The 23,856-nt window shown below is 41.3% G+C and overlaps 1 protein-coding gene across 3 annotated transcripts in view; it reads left to right on the top strand.

Moving 5' to 3' along the window:
- The window catches only part of LOC147417524 (endoglucanase 25-like), a 112,325-nt gene that overhangs the window by 5,778 nt on the left and 82,691 nt on the right, over window positions 1–23,856 (top strand). For all 3 annotated transcript variants that reach the window (XM_086507292.1, XM_086507293.1, XM_086507294.1), the window contains exon 3: window positions 11,602–11,897. In XM_086507292.1, coding sequence (XP_086363418.1) covers window positions 11,602–11,897 — 296 coding nt within the window. The remainder of the gene's footprint in view (window positions 1–11,601; window positions 11,898–23,856) is intronic.

A 23,856-nucleotide genomic window follows, 5' to 3' on the forward strand; every position in this document is an offset into this window, starting at 1 on the left:
TACAGACGAAGGAAATCTTACGACACATTTTGATCAAAAGGAAAAAGCATATACTTAGGCTTCCTGATACAATCTAATTAAATGAAGCCTCAATCAAAGGGTACATATCGGTTTTGTAAAAAAGATGGTCATTTGATCATCTAAATAAGAGGAAACAAAAACCATCCTAAGAAATAAACTAAAAGTTGAGATAATTGTTAGGGTTCAGGCCAATTGGTCGGACACCCATCACACTGCTCGTACTAACCTTATTTATGCTTTTGATCATATAGAACAATAAGGAGTTGTGAGGCAATTCGAATGCTCACTGAGAGCTCCACCCAGATCATGCTTGTCTATTCTTCTTCTCCCTCGCACTCCGCACGCACTGCACACACTTTAAGTGTTATCAGAGCCGAAGGTTGCAGTGTTACCTCTCTCTGGGCATTTCCATCTTCCGAGCGAGCTTCATGTCGGTAGCAAACTGAAGCTTGAATCTTCCATGGCTATGGATGCATTGTGAGCTCGCCACATAGAGCTCACACTTCAAGGTGGCCAGGGGCTGAACTCCACAAGCCCCAAGGGGTGAAGATTGAGCTTTTTGTGAGCTCAAAGAGAGAGAGAGAGAGAGAGAGAGAGAGAGAGAGAGAGAGAGAGAGAGAGAGAGAGAGAGAGAGAGAGAGAGAGAGAGAGAGAAGCAAGTTGCTTATTTTAGGGCAAATTGATAGCAGGTCATTGTTTTGCTCATAACTTCAAAACTCCTATTTAAGAACTTTTTTTTATCAAAACGTAGATCTCTTTGAGCTCTACAACTTTGTAGAAGAACTTGTCAGCTAATTCAAAGTGCAAGTATGTCTAAAATCAAAAACACAGAAGTTGTTTGCTCAAGACAAGTTGTGCATTCGAGTTGACTAAGAGAGGAGAGACAATGTAGAGAAAGAGGGAAAGAGATAGCTTCATCTTAACTTCAACATTGAAGCCCTTGAATACGTACACTCTCAATGAAGAAGAGAAAAGGAACTCGAGAGAAAGAGAGGAATTGTGTGCACAGTACCACACACACACACACATTGTGATTCTCGATATCAACAACCCATTTTCTTGGCTTGCGACATCGACATGCATGGGTGAGGTGCCTCTTTCATAAAGGAGTGACTCCCGACATTGGCATCGACTTTGACGACATTGACTACAGGTTTCACATGCTCTCTGGCATTGTAGACAGCGAGACAGAGAGACAATTTGTCAGCAGTGAGAGGCAGGTTACAGCTTACTATTAGCAGTGTTTCTATGCATTTTTTGAGAGAGTATTTGGATTTCCATATGCGTGTTGCTTATGGATAGTCTTTGACGGCTATTCAGAGATAGCTCTCTAATACGTTTCTACACGCGCACATGGACAGTCACAATCCTCTAGACACAGTAGATCTGCGAGCATCTTTGGTAGTGATAGCCATTATAGTCCTATTGGGAGTTTGGATGCATATGGTTATGTGTGACTAGCACTTGAGAGTGCTTGTGCTGTATTGAGAGCGTTTTACTCCCAGCAGAGAGTTGATTCTACGCTTTTGCTTGCATACTCATTACTGCATGTGTTTCCTACGGTTGTCTACGTTTTGGATGTACGTTATCTTGTGGATACTGCCATTATATGTCATTGTGGAGCCGATTTTGGCTTGTTTTGACAGTCCTTGCTGTTTCTGAGCCTTGGTCTAACATAGCTCTTTCTAAGACTGTGGCTAGTAATGTCTACATAGCCTTTTGTGAGGGTCATTGTGTGAGGTTTTTTAAAGCCGGGCACGAGGGGACCAGGTTACCAGTAGTGTGATATGGATTAGGCTATTGAAGATTCCCATTCATGGCCTGTCCTTTTGAGCAACGTATGCTAGTTTTTGCCCAGAGAGCACACTTGATATTTTATGCATTAATTTTGTCTTGAGTTTTGCTTGAGATTTTCATCTCCATACATTGGAGACTATGTTCGATTTTTTGCGTGAGTCATCTAGTTTGCCTATAATACTCTTTTGCATTGACATTGCAATAATTTTTTTGAGCTTTTGGTTGAGATTTTGATCTCTGTACAAAGGAGACTCTGGCAAAGTTTCCGTAGAAATTTCTTCATAAGTTCCTAATCTCACTGTTTTGCATTTGCTCTTGTCAATCGTGGCTGGAACGTGTGAGAAAGAAGAATATTATATGAAGAAGTTTGATGGCACACACTTCAGGATATGAAAGCAGCGTATGTTTGATGTCTTGGTTAATAAGGGCCTTGCAATGCCATTAAAAGAGTGTAAAGTGAGTGTTTAGACAGATGATGAGTGGGAGGAGCTTGATGCTTGTGCTATAGTGACCATCCGCCTACACCTTGATGAATCCATTTTCTTTACGATTATGGATAAGGCTGCTACAAAGGAATTATGGGAATCATTATGCTCAGCTTAGGATGGTAAAAGTGCATCGAACAAAGTTTTTTTTATGAAGAAGCTTATGCACTTAAATATGAAAGAGGGTAGTAGTCTCAGTTTGCATTTGAACGAGTTCAATAGTGTTTTCACACAATTGACTTCTAAAGAACTTAATTTTGATGATGAAATGAAAGCCATTTTTTTCTTGCTATGCTCTTTGCATGCATCATGGGATACGTTAAACACTACCATTAGTAACTCTGTCCCTCAAGGAAAGCTTGTTTTCAGTGATATTACCAGTGCTTTGCTCACATAAGAGATTCGATGCCAATCACTTGACACTAGCGGGCAAGTGATGCTTATGGCTAGTGGAAGTAGCTAGAAAAACCATCAATGGTGGCAAAGAGGTTGTAGTTGCAGTCGCGGTTGTTCTTAGGATCGCAAAAAAACACATAGCAAGAGTCATGGACGTGACACGAGGAACATTGAATGCTACCATTGTCACAAGAAAGGACACATGAAAAAGGATTTTTGTTTGTTGCAAAGAGAAAAGGGTAAAGCCATTGTCGTAAGTCCTGCACCTCGTAAGAGTAGTGTGAAGATAGAGGAGCTCGTTAAGTCTCCACATGTTGATGTTGTTCTTGACATGTTGCAGCCATCATATGTAAGTCTTCACTTTTGATTTGCGTCCAAAGGCGTTATTAGCTCTTGATGAATGCTATGCACAAAATTGGATCATTGACTCAAGTGCCAGTTTTCATGTTACTCCTCACAAGGAGTGGTTCTCCAGTTATGCTTCTACACATGGTTCAATTAAGCTTAGTGGATCTCATCAGTTGGAGATATATGGCATTGGAGATGTGAAGTTGTGTATGCTTTAGGGTATCGAGTTCATGCTTCAAGGTGTTAGACATGTGCCAAAGCTAACTAAGAGCTTGGTTTTATTAGGAAAACTTGATGATCTTGGATACACTACAATGTTTGGCAATGGTTTTTGGATAATCAGAAAAGGTAACTTGGTCATGCTCAAAGGCCAAAAGTCTAGCTCATTATATTCCTTGTATGTCTCTTCTGTGAAAGAGAACTCTATCTATGTACCTTCTATCGAGTTGTGGCATAGGCGGCTTGGTCATATGAGTTATCAAAAAAAATGAAGCAGGTACAACGTTCTGGCTATATCCCTGTGTTAAACCATTCTGATTTTAGTTTTATGTGAGCATTGCATATACGGGAAACAAACTAAGTTTACCACTTCGCCATTGGATAGAAAGTAAAAGAATCCTCTAGATTTGGTTCAAAGTAATCTATGTGGGCATGTGTTGCATAAGTCTCTGGGGGGGCATTATATTTCTTGACTTTGATAGATGACTCTACTCAAAAGGTGTGGGTCTACCTATTGAAGAGGAAAGACAAAGTCCTTAGTATCTTCCAGAAGCTCCTAGCTATGAACTAGTCAGGCAAAAAGTTAAAGGCTTTGTGTACTGACAATGGGGAGGAATATATCTCCACTAAGTTTAAGGACTTTTGTAGCAAACGTGGCATTAAAAGACAATTTACAACACCGTACACACCTGCTCAGAATGGAGTTGTTGGGTGCATGAATAGAACTATTCAGGAGAGAGTCGCTTCCATGTTATCTATGGAAAATTTATCTCAAGAGTTTTGGGGAGAGGCTATTATGACAAGAGTGCATATAATTAATCAATAGGCCGTCTAGTACATCGTTGAACTACAAGATTCTGTAGGAGAAGTGGATAGGCAAGAAGCCCAATTATGATCGATTACGTGTGTTTGGGTGAGGCATTCTCACATGTGCCTAAAGAGCTTAGAAAGTAGTTGGACCCCAAGTCACACAAATGCATCTTCATTGGCTATGGTATAGATGGAGAGATGGGTTATTGTCTTTGGCACCCAAAATCCCAGAGAGTTATTCACAGCTCGCAAGTGATCTTTAATGAGTCAAAGATGCACAAACAGCATGTGAAAGAGGTTGAGTATCGCAAAGTGAGATTTGAGGACGTAGCCTCAAGTCCAGTTATACAAACATCTTAGCCTACTAGTGATGTACCTACCACTAGTAATGCTCCAGAGAGAGCTAGTGATGCTCCTAAGAGAGCAGAGTCCAACAATCAGGCAGTAAGGAGATCTACATGTGTATCTCGTGCCCTTGAGCGTTTTCAGCCAGGGTTAGACTATTTGTTGGTCTCTAACTTTGGAGAGTCTACCTACTATTTGTTGGTCTCTAACTTTGGAGAGTCTACCTACTACCAAGAGGCTATTGAGATGGAAGATAGCGTGAAGTGGGAGCAGGCAATACAATATGAGTATCAGTTGATTATGGCAAATGAAACTTGGGAACTGGCAAAGTTGCCAAAGGACAAGCAAGCCTTGCCTTGCAAATGGGTGTACAAGAAGAAGTACACGGCAGAAGATCCCGAGCCTAAGTATAAGGCATGGACTTTGATGAGAATTTTTCTTTAGTAATTTAAATTACTACATTGTGTCTTGTGCTTGGACTAGTAGCCACCGAGGACATGAAACTTGTCTAGATGGACGTAAAGACAGCTTTCCTTCACGGGGATCTTGATGAGGATGTGTACATGCAATAGCCAAAGGGTACCTGAGAAGTCTAGGAGGGCAGGACTAGTGTGTAGATTGCGTAAGGCATTGTATGGCCTAAAACAAGGCTCAAGGAAATGGTGCAAGAAGTTTGACAAGTACATGCAGTCCCAAGGTTATGAAAGGAGCTAGGAAGATCATTGTTTTTATATCATAAAGTTGAAAGAGGGCTCACTTATCATCTTGATACTCTATGCTCATTGCTAGGAAGTCTAAAGATGAGATTTTCATCTTGAAGAAGTCACTTAGCATGCAATTTTCTATAAGTAATTCGGGATATGCAAGCCACTTTCTTGGTATGCATATCAAGAGGGATAGAAAACGTGGAATACTAGAGTTGTCACAGGAAATGTATATCCACAAGGTCTTGCAACGTTTTAATATGTATACGATAAGGCTACATTGAGTACCCCAATGTAGGCATATGAAAAACTTAGCAATAATGATGCTCCCAAGTTTGATGATGTGAAAGAAAAAATGGTCGAGATGCCATTTTCTTCAGTAGTTGGCAATCTTATGTATGCCATGGTAGCCACGAGACTGGACATTGATTTTGTAGTGGGAGTGGTTATCAAATTCATGGAAAATCTTGACAAAAAGCACAGGAAAGCAGTGAAGCACATTTTGAGATATCTGAAAGGTACGACAGACAAGTGCTTACGCTTTGGGAATATTGATGCATCCATTGTGGGCTATAGGGATGCAGATTATGCGGGTTGTGTGGATAGTCAAAGATCCATGTTTGGCTATGTTTTCCTATTGGTTGGAGAAGCCATTTCATGGAGACCATGTCTCCAAAACTGTACGTAATCTTCCACCACATGGGCAAAGTATGTGGTAGTTTCTTATGCTAGCAAGGAAGCTGTATGGTTAGCTCACCTAGTGGGAGATCTTGGCATTACTTAGGCTCATTGTGTTAGTCGGAGTGCGATTGCATTAGCAAAGAACCCTGTGATTCACTTCAAGTCGAAACACATAGAAGTCCGTTATTATGTGATACGTGACATATTGGCTAGCAAGCTCATTGAGCTAGTCAAGGTTCATACTGAGGCCAATCCTGTAGACCCACAAAGGGCCTACCCTCCGAGCGATTTTCATATTGCATGGAGATGATGGGTGTAGGGGAAGCCACTTGGATGCTTCTCGATTGTATAGATGTATATACATAGGTCACTTGGGCCACATTGGCCTTCAAGTGGGAGATTGCTAGGATTCATGCCAACTTGCCAGACACCCATCACAATGACCGTACTAACCTTATCTATTCTTTTGATCATTTAGAACAATAAGGAGTAGTAAGGTAATTTGGATCCTCACTGAGAGCTTCACCCACATCATGCTCATGTTTGTTCTTCTTCTCCCTCGCACTCCGCATACATTGTGCACTCTTCAATGACCTAGGAAGGATTAGTCCAACATTGATTACATAAAAAATTCAGAGTATGTTTTAAAACTTAAGACAACGATACATTTGGAAGAAATCTTGAACCTTTTATTTCTCTCTCAAAGTAGCTCAAATTTTTAAACGATAACGTCATACTAGACTCAATAACATGAAAGTTGATTGTAACATAGTAGAGACTCAAGAACCACACATGTGGTAGATACTTTCATAATTTTCTTCTATGTTGGCAAGCTATGTTAGGGCATCGTGTATGACCGTCCAACAAGGACAATACTACCCTCCTTCACACTTGAGCAAAGTGAATCACCCCATTTTAAAGAAAAGGAGCAAGTCTTGGCCTTTGTTACATTGATGTCATGGTGGCAATAACATTTACATTGTTGTTGCAAAGACATGTCCTAACTTTTTCATTTTAAAAGCTCTTTTGGGAAGGCTCATAGTCATGGAAAATAGCCTTAATGACTTGGGAATCCCAATCCTTTGATAGCTTGATCCACATGATGTAATTACGTAAAAATTTGGCCTTTTAACAAGACTATGGTAGTGTTTTATAGTGTGCAACTCTTATTGCAGTTCAACAGTAGGTAGTTGACCAATATATGTACTTTGTGTGCATGTGTGCCAGTGAGAAAAATATAATATTCATACATATGGCGTTCAGTTGGCACAATGATCCCCAGAAAGCCAGTCATAGAGGAATGCACAAAAAAACACCTTTAATGTTGAAGATGGCCAACCACCAATTGCCGAGTGATATGAATAAGCAGTCAAATGCCTTAAGTTCAAAAACTCCCCAATCCCATTCATCATCATTTCAAACATACAAACGACACATAATGTTGTAATCATAATATGGAAATGGTCCCTCTACTAGGTTCATGAGTTTCTTATGCCAATGTAACAAACTAAACATGATTCAAAATGATAAGACAAAGTAGCATGGATGAACGAAGTTGCTATATTATCGAAGTCTGAATGGATAAGACAAAGTAGCATGGATGAACTAAGTTGCTATATTATCGAAGTCTGAATGGATAATTGAATCACTCAAACTATGCGATGAGAGTAATGCTAATTGGTCGATAGAATCAGAACAACAAACTAGAAAATTGAGTTTTTCAATTGACAAAGTGAGATAAAATATAGAACATTCTTAACAATACTTTTGTTCCTCCAAAGATAGTCTATGTAGACTATGGTTTTTATTGAATTTTTTGTGTATGCTCTCAAAAAGGTTACTTTTGACACTTTAAAACTTTATGCATGGTCAAGCCAAGTAAAGGACAATTGTAGGAAAGAAAATATATAAAAGCCAAACTAGTAGTGGTAGATCTAGTAGGGTATGCCCATCCTCCAAACCTTGTGCAAAAGTGCAAAGTGGTGGACCTAGGATACACCCACCATTCCACAACTTATTAAAATTGGCCAAGTGCTAGATATGGGATGTACCCATCTTTGTAAACTTGTTTAGATAACTAAGTGGTGGATCTAGGTTTCACCCATCTTTCTTCCTCTTGCTTAGAAGGGAAAAGTTATGGATAATAATTGCACCAACCATTTTGCTACTTGTTTAGAATGACCAAGTGATGGATCTTGCAAATCACAAGTATGGTGTCTTGGCTAGTTTGACACTTGCCCCTTGCAAAGCAAGAGACAATGGCATTGATATTTGGGATACACTTTGTTTAGTTAATGAAAAAGGATTCATAGCTCCAAAAGGAGGCTATTCCTTAATGGTTGTTGCAATCATGGTAGAAAAAAAAAGCAAATGGTGTCAAACACCTTAAGGATTTAGCATTTTGTCATACTTAGACAAAACTAGACTACTCATATATAGGTCTAAGGCTTTAGCATGATGATGTAGCTTACCTTGATTTGTTTGCCAATGTAATGATGGGCATCCAATTATACCTTTCCTATGAGCAATATATACAATCAACCCTATGGCGTGCATGATAGTTTACCACAGCTTAAGCTTATTGACATCGGCCACTTGTTGTGACATTGTTGTTGCATTAGATCATTCATACTTGTATAAGAGAGAAAGTTGTTGAATCTCCCTCTAACATCGCATTCTTCATAGCCAAGTAAAGAGGGAGAGTAAATGGCTACTACAGAAGAAGAGTGTTGGAAATAAGCCATGTAAACATCTTAAGTATGCAAGTGGGCTTCTATATGGACATTCTCATACGTATCCTAGTAAGCACACCTTTCCATTTAAGCATGGCACATAGGCTCAATCACATCTACTAGCTAGTTACACCACACCCTCAACATACTCCACTCACACCTAAAAGGCACCAATCCTCCCAATTACACCCATTTATCAACTACCATTGTAGAAGCTTTATAAGGCCCTATATCAATCAATAAAATTACCTCTTAGTTCATTCAACTCTTGTGCCTTGGTGAACATTATGTGATTAACATTCTTGACTAGTTGTTGTCATTAGTCCATTGAGAATTGGATATTTAGATACTTAATTAGTCACTTTACATAGATTTCTAGTGCTTATTTTTCATCATAGTTACTGAGCCACTAGGTCTAGGTACTTCCAATAATTACTTCACTATTAATTATGCTAGTTGGTTGAGAGCATGCCCTTGGGATTGAATCCCTTGAAACACTACTTGCACTAAATAAATTAATACAATGGATATGTGTAAGCTAGTTTTCAAAGCCAAGTTGGGACATTATGAGATGTTAATCATGCCTATTGCTTTGACTAATGCACGATCCACATTCATGATTTATGGACGGTATCTTATAATCTTAGTCAAACAACAATTTCTTGATGGCATTCTTATTTACAATTGTTTCAAGGAGAAACGCTTAGAATATTTAATTAAAAAAATAAGTTTTCACATCAATGTGCACTCTATGCTAAGAAGAGAATCTAGAGTTTGAGTAGTTTGAGGTTCATATTTTTGACACATTGTTTCCACTACAAGAGGTACTCGAGAAAAGTAGAGGCTATTTTGAAATGGCCTTGTCCCAAAAGTTTGGAAGAGCACTTAATTTGTTTGGATGTAGCATAATATTATTGCAAATTCATTAGGAATTATGCCTAGATAGGCGTGTCAATGGTGGACCAATTGAAGGATCAAGGCCAACAATTTGTTTGGCAAGCAAAGCAACATCGTAGCTTTGAAAAGCTTTAGATAGACATTGTTTTTTCTCTTATTCTAGATATCATGAATTTGAAGCAAGCCTTTTGTTTTAATTGAAGTCATTCTACTTCAATACGGTAGACATGTAGCTTTTGAGAGTAAGAAATTGAATGGATCCTAGCAAAACTATTTTGCTTATGAAGAAGGCTAGTATGCCATCATACATGCACTACATACGTGGTGGCATTATTAGAACGATGCAAATTTTGAGATAGTGTTCAACCATGAGAGCATCAATTTGCTCACTACTAAGACTAATCAAAAGTGTCGCAAGGCTAGATAGACCAAAATCCTCTAAAAATATGATCTTTGGTATAATATGGTATTATAATTGATCAGATGCAATAAGCTGCATGTTGAAGATAGATGCCCTTTTTTGGACATAAATCAAGAGTGTGTTTTTGGAGTCCCTACATAGTGCATGCGAGCATGAGCATTGATATGCAAAGGTGTGGAGACATGTAATAATGAGGGATCGTTATCACTCCAGAGAGAGTGTGCTAGAGGACTCTACATGTGGCTCCACTTTATCTAGTAATGAACTATAGGATGCCAACAAGGATGAATATAACTCTGACATGGTTTGTTATTTCATTAAAAAGTCTTTACTTGTTTGTAAAGTCTTCAATATAGCCCTGCATCGAGCACACACCCCCCCCCCCCCCCCCCCCCCCCCCCCCCGCTCTTTCTCACATACACACTCTCATGCATAATCTAAATCAAATATTGTGCATGCTCGACTACCCTTGCGCTCTTCTTTGCTAAAAGAAAAATTACCTAGATTTTGACTAGTAAAAACATAGAGGCATGCCAACCAGTTGGATGGTGGTTATTGTGGCTTTAAAGCAACATTGAATTCATCTATGGCTCTCAAGGCTCAAGCATATGCATTGATCTTATTAGCTATTGAGGCCAATCCAATGCCCAACAAACTTTTTTCTCATTTTAAGTGTGTTCTTCCATGGTTTTCTCTTTATAGAGTAGACCCCATTTGTAAACATGAGATGCCTACGAAAGATTGTCAAGTGGCTTATGAAGGGAGCCATGCATGACTAATGGTTGTCAACCATCAAGACGTCAAGTTGATTATGATGGATGCGAGTCTAGACTTGCTTTTTTAGGGAATTTTGGTTTGGCATTCATGCGTGCTCTATTTGTCTACAACACCTTGATGGTGATCGTTGTAAGGCGGCGTGCATGAATCAACACTTATTCAGCATCAACGTGTGGATGCCAATATTAGAAAGATGGTGGTGTTCTATGTAAGTATGACGAGTCATTCCACTTTTTGTTTCCAATTCCACATCATGATGCATTGCATATCTATCATCTCACCCATGGACTCATGGAGATCTTTGATCATTAGATACATTTCAAAGGGACAAAGCCACCAAATAATGTGTCAAACAAGTAGATGAGGTATCTTTTATGATGTACTGGTCTATGTAATGACCTATGTGTGCATCCTTAAAGCATGTATCGAGATTAATCATGAAAGCATTTGAAAGGGAAAAACACAAATACACCATTCACTTTTGAAGATGGGGCTGAATGTAACACTACCCATGTGATGCTTTTTTTTGAAATTGCAAATTATATTGATAGCTTCTCTTTTTGCAGCAGACATTAATTCACTTAGGTAGGAAAAGTAGGGTACACAAACCTCGAGACATATCATTTCGTTCCACCTTTTAGTTTTAAGATTCTTCAAAAATATATAGGGACTATATAGTTTTTAGAGGACGATTATGGAAGCTCCTCACAATAGATATGCAAATTTTTAAACAAAGCACATAATTCAAATGACGTATTAGGTGGCGTGATGTAAGAGTTTTGGATGCTCTAATCAAGTTTTCTTTTATGTCATGGAACGCAAGTAAAGCTAGCACTTAATCCATCAAGCTACGCGCTCACTTAATCAAGTGAGCTCTTTAAATTTATAAGACAAGCACATCACAAGATGAGTTATAGCTCCACAATTTCCGCATGAGGTTCCAAAGAAGTTTTCATCTTTCATTGCAGCGGGCAAGCTGACAAAGAGCAACAATGTGACATGGCGGGGGACATCCGCGATACAAGATGGCGAGCCAACTGCAGAGCTGTCGGGGGGATACTACGATGCGGGCGACAACATCAAGTTTGGGTTTCCGGGTGCTTTCTCCATCACTCTCCTCTCCTGGTCCGTCATCGAATACAGCCCCAAGTACGCCGCCGTTGGCGAGCTTGCCCACGTCAAAGAGCTCATCAAGTGGGGCACTGACTACATCCTTAAAACCTTCAACCACACTGCCGATACCATCACCCAAGTATATGCCCAGGTTCCAACTTCTGACAATCTTTTTACGTCATGTAACCCACACACACACACACACACACACACACGCACACAACCCAAAATGCTTTGTGGGGTAAAAATTAGCTACATAAATCCCACATTTTTGTCAAGGTGCCCTAGCACTTAAAACAATTGTTCATTGCAACCCTCGAAAGTCTGAAATGCATCGGTATTAATGTACACCTGTGTGCCCACGCATTTGGGTTTGTTATATATCTGGTGCATCACAAAGTTTTCCAGCTCATTGCCAGTCACCCGTCACCTGTGAATCTCTTTTCATGTACATACCACTTCATCCTTTTTCTTGTGCCACTTCTTGCATGGCACTGAGCAAAATCAAAGTGAGCTTCTGTTGTTATTGAGATATTTTTCAAGTAAGCTTCCCCATACTTGAGATGCTCAATCTTATTGCCCTATTTCGGTGTGTGTGAGGAAGGACTACTACCTTTCTTTAAAAAATGTGGGACTCGTGCCATTCAAGAATTCAAAGAAGCTAGGAGCCTCGAGGGTTTTTAGGGTATTGAGCTAGGTTATTGCTCATTATGGGAGTGTAGAAGATTGGAGTCGCACTCAGGGCTAGAAGTACTAAGAGTGCTCGCTCATAGCAAAGTTAAACGCGCCTTCAGTAAGAAGGAACATCGCCAAAAAAAGATCACAATTAGCAGATTTATTGGAGATAACTGGTTAGGGGGCTGATTTATGGATAGAGAGGGTGGTTTGACCACCCTCTAACCCAGCTCCCTTTGAGTGTGTGAGGCGTAGCGATGATAAATGTGACACAGAATCAGATATCACACCAATCCAACCACCCCTTCCTTGCGCGGTTGTGCTACTGCTGAATTCTTTTGTTCTTTGCTAGGAGTGACTCCCCTCTTGTGCAGCGTGACTCCCCTCTTGTGCACCGCATCAGATTCAACTTGTTGATTTATCGATAACTTTTGGAATAGTTAACGCTAGACCAAAAGCCTCAATGTAAAGCTCTAGTATCTCCCAAGTCCTCCTCCTCCATCCACTTGGCATCAAGAGCTGAATAATTTCTGAACTTGACCAAATACTGTCGTGTCGGCTTACCTTTCAGTTTCCTTTCCTTGTGAGCCAAGATTTGTTCTGGAATGAGCATTTCTTCTGTCTCTTCCACTTCAAGCTGCTCATCTGGCTCCTTGTCCACTGGCACTTCACCTTTGAAAGGTCTCAATAGATTCACATGAAATTAATCGTGAATCTTCCAAGTTTCCGTTAACTTCAGTTTGAAGGATACATCGTTTATCTTTTCTTGTACCTGGAAGGGTCCATAGTATCTCATACTTAGCTTTGGAAAAAGCCTCTTCTTACCCTTCCGCTTCCCTACACGTGCTTGCTCAAACTTGAGTAGCACTTAATCATTTTCCTTCACAATTGCAAGTCACGTGGATGCTTGTTTGTTGCCTTCTTATGCCGTGCTTGAGACTTCTCCAAAGCCTCCTGTACCTTGGCAAAAGCAATGTCTAGATACTGTGTATACTGATTTGCTTAAAAAATTGTATCCTTGGTGCTTAGAATCGGTGGAACCTTTCTGACATCCTTGACAATCTGAAATGGCGCCTTCCTTGTAGATGTATGAACTTTGTTGTTGTAAGCAAACCAATAGGGGCAGAAACTTTTTCCACTGAGTCTTTTGATTAGAGATATATGACTTCAACAACTCTAAAACTTTTGAGTTAGCTATCTTCGATTGCTCATCAGTCTGTGGATGAAATGAGGGCTAGAATTTAAGCCATGCCTATATTCTCCTATATTGTTCTCCAAAACAAACTCGTAAATCGGGGATCTCTATCTGACAAGATAGATTTAGGTGTACGATGTGATGTGAAAATTTGTGAGGCAAACAACTTGGCCAAATGATCGCCTTTCATTGTCTTCTTTATCGGAATAAAGTGAGCTTGTTTGTTGAATCAATTGATGACTATTCAAATGCCATCATGCCCACCCTTAAGTCTTTGAAGGATCAAAGATAAAGTCCATTGCTATACTCTCCCAAGGTCGGTTAGGAATAGGTTAAGGCTGTAGTAGACTTGTTGTGCCTTATGTTCGTCAAACTTGACCTTCTGACACACCAAACAAGTGCGTACAAACTCATCCACATCCTTTCTCCAATAGAAATACTTTTCCACACCTTTTAAGGTACTCTGAATGCCTCTATGCCCAATTCAAGGTGGATTATGGCACTCTGTCAAGACCTTGCTTCTCAACCCTTGTCTGACACAACACGTTCTTTCACATTAAATAACCTTCATTTAGAGCATAGCATGCAATTGTCTCCCCAAGGTCAAAGAATCTAGAACTGTAGCGCACTGATCAATCATATCTTTAAAATTTTGATGATACATGGCCCATACCTGTGGCTTTCGAGACAGCATGTTTGCAACTTAATTCTTCTTTCCCATAGCATGAACAATTTGGAAGTGAAATTGTAACAAAATGTTTGCCCATCACTTGCTTATCCGAAAGCTATTTATGGGACAAGAAGTATCTAAGGCTCTGATGATTTGTGAACATTGTAAAATGTGCTCCGAGCAGGAAATGTCTCCATTGAGTCAGTGCATGTATTACTGCTAACAGCTCTTGTCATAATAACTAATATCTAATCCTCCTAAATGATTTTCTCATGTTAAACAAACTGATCGTTTAATATGGGGAAGTACCAGGGGAGAAAAAGCTAGAATATTGGTTAAGTTGGCAGATCAGTCACAATAGGAATCCAAAGGAAGGAAAATAGGGATTCAAAGGGGGGGCATCTGCAAAAGAGCAATGTGCAACAATGGGCTTCAAAGACCCTAAGGTTCAGCCCATTAAGACTTCCAAAATGCTAAGGTTTCAAAATTCAAAGGTTATGTTCAATGGTCAAACTCTAGGTAAATTGGATGCTTGTGGGAAGACTCAAAAGTCTTCCCACATCCCTATCTTGGAGGGGGCGCGCCCTTTTAGTAGGGGATGAGAGAGAAACACACTCTAGCAAGCTCCCTTTACACAAAGGGAATAGGGGAAACATGTCAGCTCCCTAGCCCAGGTGCCCCCAAGGTGCATTCAAATCCTATTGGATGGCCATAGAGGTGGACCAATGAGAATTAGGCTAGAGTACATTTAGTTTAATTCATTAAAAAACACTTGATAAAAGAACCAATAGAAATTAAGCTCTCTAGAAGACTATTGGACAGTCTCCCAAGGGGTCCAATGAGCATTCAGCAGCCCAATGGCTTGCCTGATTCCTATTGGCCAGTAGACTAAGGGGTCCAATGAGAGTTTAATTGCATTAATTAAATACCTAAAGCTCTCACAAAAGGGGAAAGGGGGACACATGTCACAAGGCTATCACTTATGCTTCTTAATTATCATTGCCTAGTTGCCCCCAAGGTGCATTCAAATCCTATTGGATGGCCATAGAGGTGGACCAATGAGAATTAGGCTAGAGCACATTTAGTTTAATTCATTAAAAAACACTTGATAAAGAATCAATAGAAATTAAGCTCTCTAGAAGACTATTGGACAGTCTCCCAAGGGGTCCAATGAGCATTCAGCAGCCCAATGGCTTGCCTGATTCCTATTGGCCAGTAGACTAAGGGGTCCAATGAGAGTTTTATTGCATTAATTAAATACCTAAAGCTCTCACAGGGGGACACATGTCACAAGGCTATCACTTATGCTTCTTAATTATCATTGGCTAAGCTTTGCAGGGTCCAATAGGATGCCAGGGCCCAGCATGAGTAAAAAGCAAGAGGGGTCGACCAAGAGAGAGAGGGGGCTGATTTTGGCAAGGCATTATCACACACACACTCACACAATCTCATGTGTGGAGTAAAGAAGACTATCTCCTTCTCAAGATTTAATGGAAATCTTATCATCTACTCCAAGCTTGTGAGAAGGAAGGCCTACACCAACAACTCTTGGCTTTGTGGTGCAAATCCAACCAAGAGCCAAGCTCCAATATATGCTCATCTCCTCTACCATGGTAATTACTAAGCTGTGCTAAGCTATTATGAGTGATTATATGAGGAGGCATACTTCTTTCTCGTAAGAATACTCCTTCCTCCTCTCGATCTACTCTCATACCCCGCTAGCTCTCACCATCTTCGAAGGTGTGTGAGGTCTTGGGTTTGAGACAGTGAGGGAATTGATGTTGTGTTTTACAAGTGTGAGCTTGGTGCTTGAAGCTTCCATCTTCATTGCATCAGCAAGTTATTGAAGGAACACAAAGTATTGTATTGTAAAATGTCTCCCTTGATGGGGGAAACCTATAATACAAGCATTTTGGAGGGGGGACCGCGGCTCCATGCAAATCCGGTCCTCAACTGTTGTCAATAGCTTAATTTCTCTCTCTTTTTGAAGTATTGTTCATGCCTATCTAACTAGGTGTTATGCGTTTTGTTGCTCTCTCCATCCAAGCACTCTTGCTATGCTCATTAGGAATCTATTCTAATGAAATGCTCACTATGTCTATGCTATTTTCCGCTACACTCTAGTTACTAGACCATTAAATGTTACAGCTCCTTCTCATGGATCTGTGCTAGAAAACATTCTACTCTCATAAGCTACACAACATGGCCCTCCTGCATTAAGAACGCCCCTAGACTGCGTCCACACGCATCAGAGTAAACCTCGAATTGTTTTTGCAAATCTGGTAAAATCAATACATGACCAGTTGTCAACTTTTTCTTAAGAGTCTTGAGGGTCGGAATTTCTGATGGTCCTGAAGCAAAGAGAACTCCTTTCTGAGTCAACATATTTAAGGGAGAAGCAATCTCTGCAAACTTTCTAATGAATTGCTTATAATATGACCATAAACCCAATAAGCTTCGAACTTCATGTAAATTCTTCAAATCTGGCCAATCCCGAATGGTTTCTATCTTGGCCGGGTCCATTTTTACACCCTCGACTAAGACAATGTGTCCCAAAAAGTGTATTTCTGGCAAGAAAAACTGGCTCTTTTCCCCATTGACCACCAATCTATGTTGCCATAGTGCTCGAAAAAGGTATAAGAGATGGTGTGTGTGTTTTGCTTCACTCTTGGAGAACACGATGATGTCATCGACCACAAGTGACTTGTACTCTCTAAAAATCTTGTCCATCATCGCGTTGAACGTTGCAGGAGCATTTGTGAGACCAAAAAGCATCACCAAATACTCGTACAATCCAAAGGATGCCATGAACGCGGTCTTGTATACATCTCCAAGAGCGATCCTTATTTGATGATAGCGACTTTTTTGGTCGATTCTACCAAAACACATAGAACCTTGTAGCGTGTCAAGTATATTATTGATCCTGGGTATTGGAAACCTATTCTTGATGGTGATTTTGTTGAGAGCTCTTTCGTCAATGGACATTCTCCAAGGTCTGTCTTTCTTTAACACTAGAAGCAGTGGTGAAGAATAAGGTGACGTACTAGGCTGAATTAGAGAAGTACTTTCACTTGGTTTATAATTTCCTCAATCTAGGCTCTGCTTACTCTGTAAGGTGGCCGGTTCAGTGGTGTGCTACCAGGAATCAAATCTTTAGGTTGCTTAGGAGGTAGCTCTCCAGGCAAACCCTCAGAGAAACAGTCGGCTTGAGCGTGCAAAAATTCTTGTTATTTTTTCTCTAAGTTTGACATGTTTGACTTCTAGTAAACAAAGAGACTAGATTTCATTAATTTTGAAACGGCCGAAGCCAATAAAAATAGGGCAGACTCGCCCTTTAATTTTACATCAAGAATAATTTCTTTTCCCTTCTCATTCTTCAACGTGGCCTTTCTTGCTCGATAATCGATCACGACGCCGTTCTTGTGATACCAAGGGATCCCCAAAAGGATGTCACACCCCTCCAGAGGCATGATGTAAAAGTCCTCATGCCCTAAATATACCTGGCAATGCAACCCTATGACAGGTGTAATGGCAACATCTCGCCTTGGTGCCGCTAGAACTGCCTCCATTGGTGGTCCCATTTCTTTTGTTGTGATTCCAAGTCGAGCCACCAATTCAATCGAGGTGAAGTTGGCCTTTGCTCCTCCATCGAAGGCGATAAGGACTTCCTAATCATGTACCTTGCCCCACGCTCTGTAGAGCTCTGTACTCTCGTCTGTCTATTCTGGGTTTGCCCCCACAAAATCAGGAACAAGTCCAACCTTTCTCTTCCCTTTCTTTGCACGCTCTTGTGCCGCTTTGGAACTCTTTGATTTGTCCTTTGCTTGATCATTTGATGCTTTGTTAGGACACTTTGCAAGAATGTGCCCCTGCTCTTCACAACCGTAACACCTGTCCCAGCACGTTGCTCGATTGATAGTTTTGAGCCGGTTGGTTTCTTCTCTGCTGTTTATCCTTCTTGTTACTGTTGAACAAAGTTTGCCCCTTTTGAGTGGACACTGGCCTGTCCAAAGGGTATGTTAGTGTGTCGGCATGCATACCAAATCCCTACTTGGCCTGACCTATAAGTCTCTGAATTGAGTCAAACTTCTTTTATAGGCAATACTGTTGTATCTCTTTGGGTAAACCGCAACAAGACCACTCAACTTGTTGCTTGAAGGTAATTTTCTTAAAAGAAGAAGCTGGTAGAAAAGTATCTTAAAACCTTTGGCAATAGTCGTCCAAGGTGTCTTCTTTGGTCGGGGGGGGGGGACAAGAACGGAGTTTCCCCACCATTTTGGACCGGCCGAAACGGCGTTTCGAGATGTCATTTTTTTGAAGGTGCAATTTGGCGCAAAAATGACAGCGAGTGCAAAAGAGTCCTCTTCCTCTTCTTCCAGTGGGAAGAGTGAAGAGGACGAGGCAGAGGATGATGCTCAACACTCAGATTCTTGAGCATGATCATTTACATTATGGACTTCTACATTGATTATGGACCCTATCTTATGTTTGCAGTGATTTGAGTGATATGTATTAGACATATTAGGACTCTCACCTTTGATCGTGTTTTATGACATTGATGTTTTGGATCATGAATACTATGAGTCATGGCTCTTGACATTTTGACATGTCACAAACTTACATGTATCATGTGTGATTGTATCTTGGTTTGAATCGTCACACCATGAAGTACTAGATTCTGGTTTGAAAACAGTCTATAAAGTGGTAAGTTGTAAACTTGTAACTAGTAGGTTTACCATTTCTGTGTTTGAGCATTAAGCTTGAAACTTTTGAATTATGTCTTCTCATTTTTCAATTCTTAATACACCTATGGCCCCTCCTAGGCTACTTGTTTTATGAAATACATTGTTTACAAATTGAAAAAATAACTGCCGTTTCACAACCGTTTCTACTTCGGGAGGAACTCCGAAACACCGGTTTTTCTGTTTCCGTTTCTCCCGTTTCCATTTCGGGTGATGACTATGGTTTGCAACACACGTGAGGGAACTGCAAACAATTGAATAAACTTGAATAGAGGGAGCAAGAGAAGAGGAGAGTCAACACGGCACGGCGGAGTTATGAGCCAAGATGCACTGGCCCCAAAGATTGGCGGCCCTTCTGGTATCTTTGTATTATTACTTTGCAAGAGTACAATGTTCAAGGGTCCTCTCTCTCAATGCTCCCAAGTCAAATCTGCTGAGAGGAGGGCCCTGGCTCTACTTATAAAGAGTACAAGAGGCCCAAAAGTTGGTGGCGCCCCCAAAAATCTGACTCCCAAAAGCTACTGCGCGAAAAGCTCTGCAACCAAAAGCCTTCAGTGCAAATTACGGGCATGTCCGTATATTGCTCCCACATCAGCAGATCTCCGCAAATTATGGTGTGTCCGTACAGCTCTACCATGTCAACAATCTCTACGTTGTTTGGAATCCACTGCTTTATTTTAAATGTTTTAGGCCCCTCGGCCAAGTTCTACAAGCTGAGAGGGGTTAGGGTTAAAGACCTAGCCCCTTTAGGCCTCATGGGAGGTGATTAAAGTCTCCTTTGGAGCCGAGCAACGAACACAACGGGAGGAGCAGATATGACATGCACTGAGAAAAGAACCCATTGCAAGAACTCCAAGCAAGCATCGCCAAAGAAACAATCGCTCCTTCAAAGGCAAATGACTCTTCCAAAGGGCTGAAAGCGCTTTCTTCCACCAAATGTCAGGCTTGTGCATTGACCACAGGGCATTACAATGATCAACAATCCAGGGCTGAGACAGAAGTAGAGCATAAATCTTACTGGCCGACATAGAGTCAAAGGGCTTGTCCCGCAAACACCAATCAGACATGCGATCCCCAACCAGCAGAGGCGGAACATGCAAAAAGTCAGCCAGCATGTGCTGAAGCTCTTTCCAAAACTGACGGTAATGCATACCCAATCCAAACTGACAAGCAACAAAGGGAAACTAGGAAGTGTACCCCGCGTCATCAACCATGTCACCAACCAATCGAAGGCCACGACATGAGAGAAAGTAGGCTTGGCGAGGCGAGCGGTCGACCAAAGTAAGAGAGAACATCCGACTCCAATGAAGACTCTCTAATCGAATTGAGTTCCCGTTCTACTGCTGTCGACCTTGCCATGAAAAATGCACTGTAACTTCCTTCGAATCAACAATGAGGCTGGAGGTGATAGGGCATCCAGGAATACGCCCTTCCATCTTGCCAAACACAAGCTCCCAAAAGGCTGGCTGCCAATGGCCAAAGGAGGAAGTAACAACATGCTGACACAAGGAGGCAAATATAAGAGCCCACGGCTGAGTTTGTTGCACGAGAGTCGGTAACAACATAGCCTTTCGGGCAAGAACATACCGGTGCAAGTCCAAAATATTGAGTCCACCATAGCGCTTGGGAGTGCAAAGTTTCTCCATGAACATCAAATGTAGGCCTTTTTTTTGGACATGCATACGCCACAAATGAGACAAAATCGATGACACGAGTGAAGCGAGACAATGTTGAGGCCAATACAACAACGGTAAATAGAACTGTACATATGCCATCATGTTACTTTGGACAATTCTCAAATGAACATGCAATGGCCATGTAGACAACTTCCAATAATGCAATTTGGCATTCAAACGTTGCATAACCCAATCCACTTTTTGAGCATGAGTGACATTCCAGCCGATTGGATACCCCAAATGCCTCACAATCACATTCGGAGGAACAATCTCTCCTGGCCACAACAACTCATGCCAATCACAAGAATTCGGCAGGAGAAGCTTCGATTTACGAAAGTTGACTCAAAGACCAGCCGCAAGCCCATACAAGTCCAAAGCTTCTATAATCATTTGAACATCAGCTTTGGCAGTTATGGGGCATAAACAACGAGTTCTCAGCATAAGCCCGCCCATCGAAATTGTGCCCCGATGGTAACTGCAGGCCATGAAGGCAACCAACAGAAGTCAAGTGATCTAGATACATCAACAAAGGGTGTGTGGCAATGGCATACAACAATGCACTAAGGGGACAACCCTGTCTAACCGAGCAACCAAGAGCCCAGGAATCTGTCAACTCACCGTTAAGAAGCCCCGAAGATGAAGTGCTAGCATACAAGAAATAAACAATATTGGCTAATTTAGGACCAAACCCAAGACATCGCATCGTGGCTGCAATGTAGTCCCATTGCACAATGTCAAAAGCCTTTTCTATATCAACTTGCATTACAAGTACATTCTGTTGCGTGTACTTTGCATATTCCATGCCAATCAGAACATTAGCCAAGTTGTCATTGATTTGACGACATGGTATGAAACCATATTGAGCTTGTTGTATTCCTTCAAAAAGATGATCCTTAATCCAATTAACCAACACCTTAGCCAATATCTTATACACTATAGGCATCAACATAATCGGTCTCCAATGCACGAAATGCTCACAAAGTGCCTGCTTGGGTAACAATATAAGCAAGCCTTCTTTCCAAGAAACTGTCAAATCTTGTTTCTCCCATGCAGCATTCATCATGAAAAGTAACGGTTCTTTCAAAGACTCCCAAAAAGAGATAAAGAACTCCACAGCCAGGGGATCACCAGCGGCCCAATGAAAGCAATGCATTATGCAATTCTGAATCAGTGAAAGGTTCCTCAAGAGATAATGCATCATGGAAAGAAATGATTGGTCGTACATGAGATAGTAACAACTGTCTTGCTTGACATACCACTGGCGATTCTCGAGGAGTAGCAAAAACCTGTCTATAATGCGAGACCATGGCATCAGCAAGTTCATGTTTAGAGGATGTCCAAGCACCCGAAGAAAGCTTTACACGCCGAATATCCTGAGAAACCCTCGTGTGATGCAAATGCTTGAAAACTTGCTTGGAAACACATCCTTTATCAACATAAGCCTGTTGGTGAGCGCGCGTCTGCCATTTTTCAAGCTTCCGTTTATCATCAAGTTGTATGCATACTCCGGACAACTCCGATACTTCATTTTCAGTTAAAGTCTTGGAGTCAGCCTGTTAGGTGCAGCGGAATGAATGTTGTATTTTCTCAAGATTAGTGATCTTTATTTCTCAAGGTTCCTTTTAGTTCTTAGGGAAAGAGAGAGCTTTCCGTCTTATGGAGAGTGCTGTGGTCACGAACAAAGTGAGTGGATATTGTGCGTGCAAGTGAATGAGACTGAGAGAAGGAGAGAAGAGATACGACACCCGAGAGGTTGTAAAACCCTCCTCCGAAGGCCCCACTCTCGTCGGCGATAGTGGTCTATTCTTTGATTGCACAAAGGTGTACAATGCGTATGCAATGGATAGATGCAAGTTGGACTATGCCGATGACGACGACGGTGATGACGACGACGACTAGGACTGAAATCTGAGATCTTCTAGATGCTAAATTTCTTGGACTGTTTCAAGGCTGAAAATGGACTGTTTTGGCTGCGTTTTCTTGGGCTAAAGATGGGGGAACTTCTGCAACCGATCTGGGATGTATCTGCTACCTTGCTAAAGGCTGAAAATGCTGTATCTGCGGCAGGTTGGGGCTGAAAGTCAAAATGCTGCAGCAAGGCAAAAACGCCAGCAAAAACGCTAGCTTGGCTGAAATTGTTGATGTCAAAACGCTAAAACGTTGATTCTGCTGATGCTTTGCAATCTCAAAAACGCTGGGCTTTGGGGATTGCCTGAAGGGGACACAAACGCCAGGAAATGGAGGTTGTGGGCGATGGGTTGCTGTAAGGGGAAAACGCCAAGGATGGGGTGAGGATGGCGATGGTAATGCTTGGAAAACGCTAGGGGGTGCTGAGGGGGGGGGGGGGGGGGGGGGGGTACTGCTGAGAAGTTGCCTGTTGAGCGGGAAGCTCCTGCTGCCTCTTCTGCCAGAAAGTGTGAACTTTGGTTTGCTTATATATTAACTTAGCAAGATTGCCCTACCTACTTTTGTAGGAAAGTCACTTAAAAATAATAAGTGAAAATCCCAATAAATAGGAAAATAGGCTAAATGCACTAGAAAATTTCCCTAACTGATGCTAATGGATTCTGATGGGAATTCCGATGATCATGCTATGTGCAACCGGAGGATATATGCATCTATGCTAAGTGACTGGGCATGCACGGTCTACGAATAGACTCACAAAAGTGCTAGATCACTGCTAATCTAAACTGACTGAACCCTGCTGTGGTGTAGCTTGTCCACGGACACATAGGGTTGGGATGTGTCACTGGACATCCCCTCCTTTTCAAAGTGAGGTATTGGTACCGAATTGTATGGCGTCGAGGGAGATCGCCAACAGCATCCGAAATCTTGGAAGGGACTCTTCGCCGGCCCACTCTGATGCGTGGGTCGTCCGGTACTTGAACTTCATAAAGGTCTGCAACGCTTGCTTCTTTGGGCCGCGCCGAAAGCGACACAAAGTCTTCAGAATCTCCTTTCTTGCTTCAACTTCGTCTTCAAGAATCTCCATGGCTGAAAATTCCTCAAACAATCTCCAACACAAAACCATGAACATACCTATTCCATGTAAAGTGAAGGGAAAAAATGTTGTCTTCGCTAAAGACTGTGTATGCAATGTAGATGAACATAGAGACGGAGTGACAAACCGTTCATCAAACACGTGCAAACAA

Source organism: Adiantum capillus-veneris, chromosome 30 (genome assembly GCF_014529385.1).
Source record: "Adiantum capillus-veneris isolate H3 chromosome 30, ASM1452938v2, whole genome shotgun sequence".
In the NCBI taxonomy this organism is placed as follows: Eukaryota; Viridiplantae; Streptophyta; class Polypodiopsida; order Polypodiales; family Pteridaceae; genus Adiantum; species Adiantum capillus-veneris.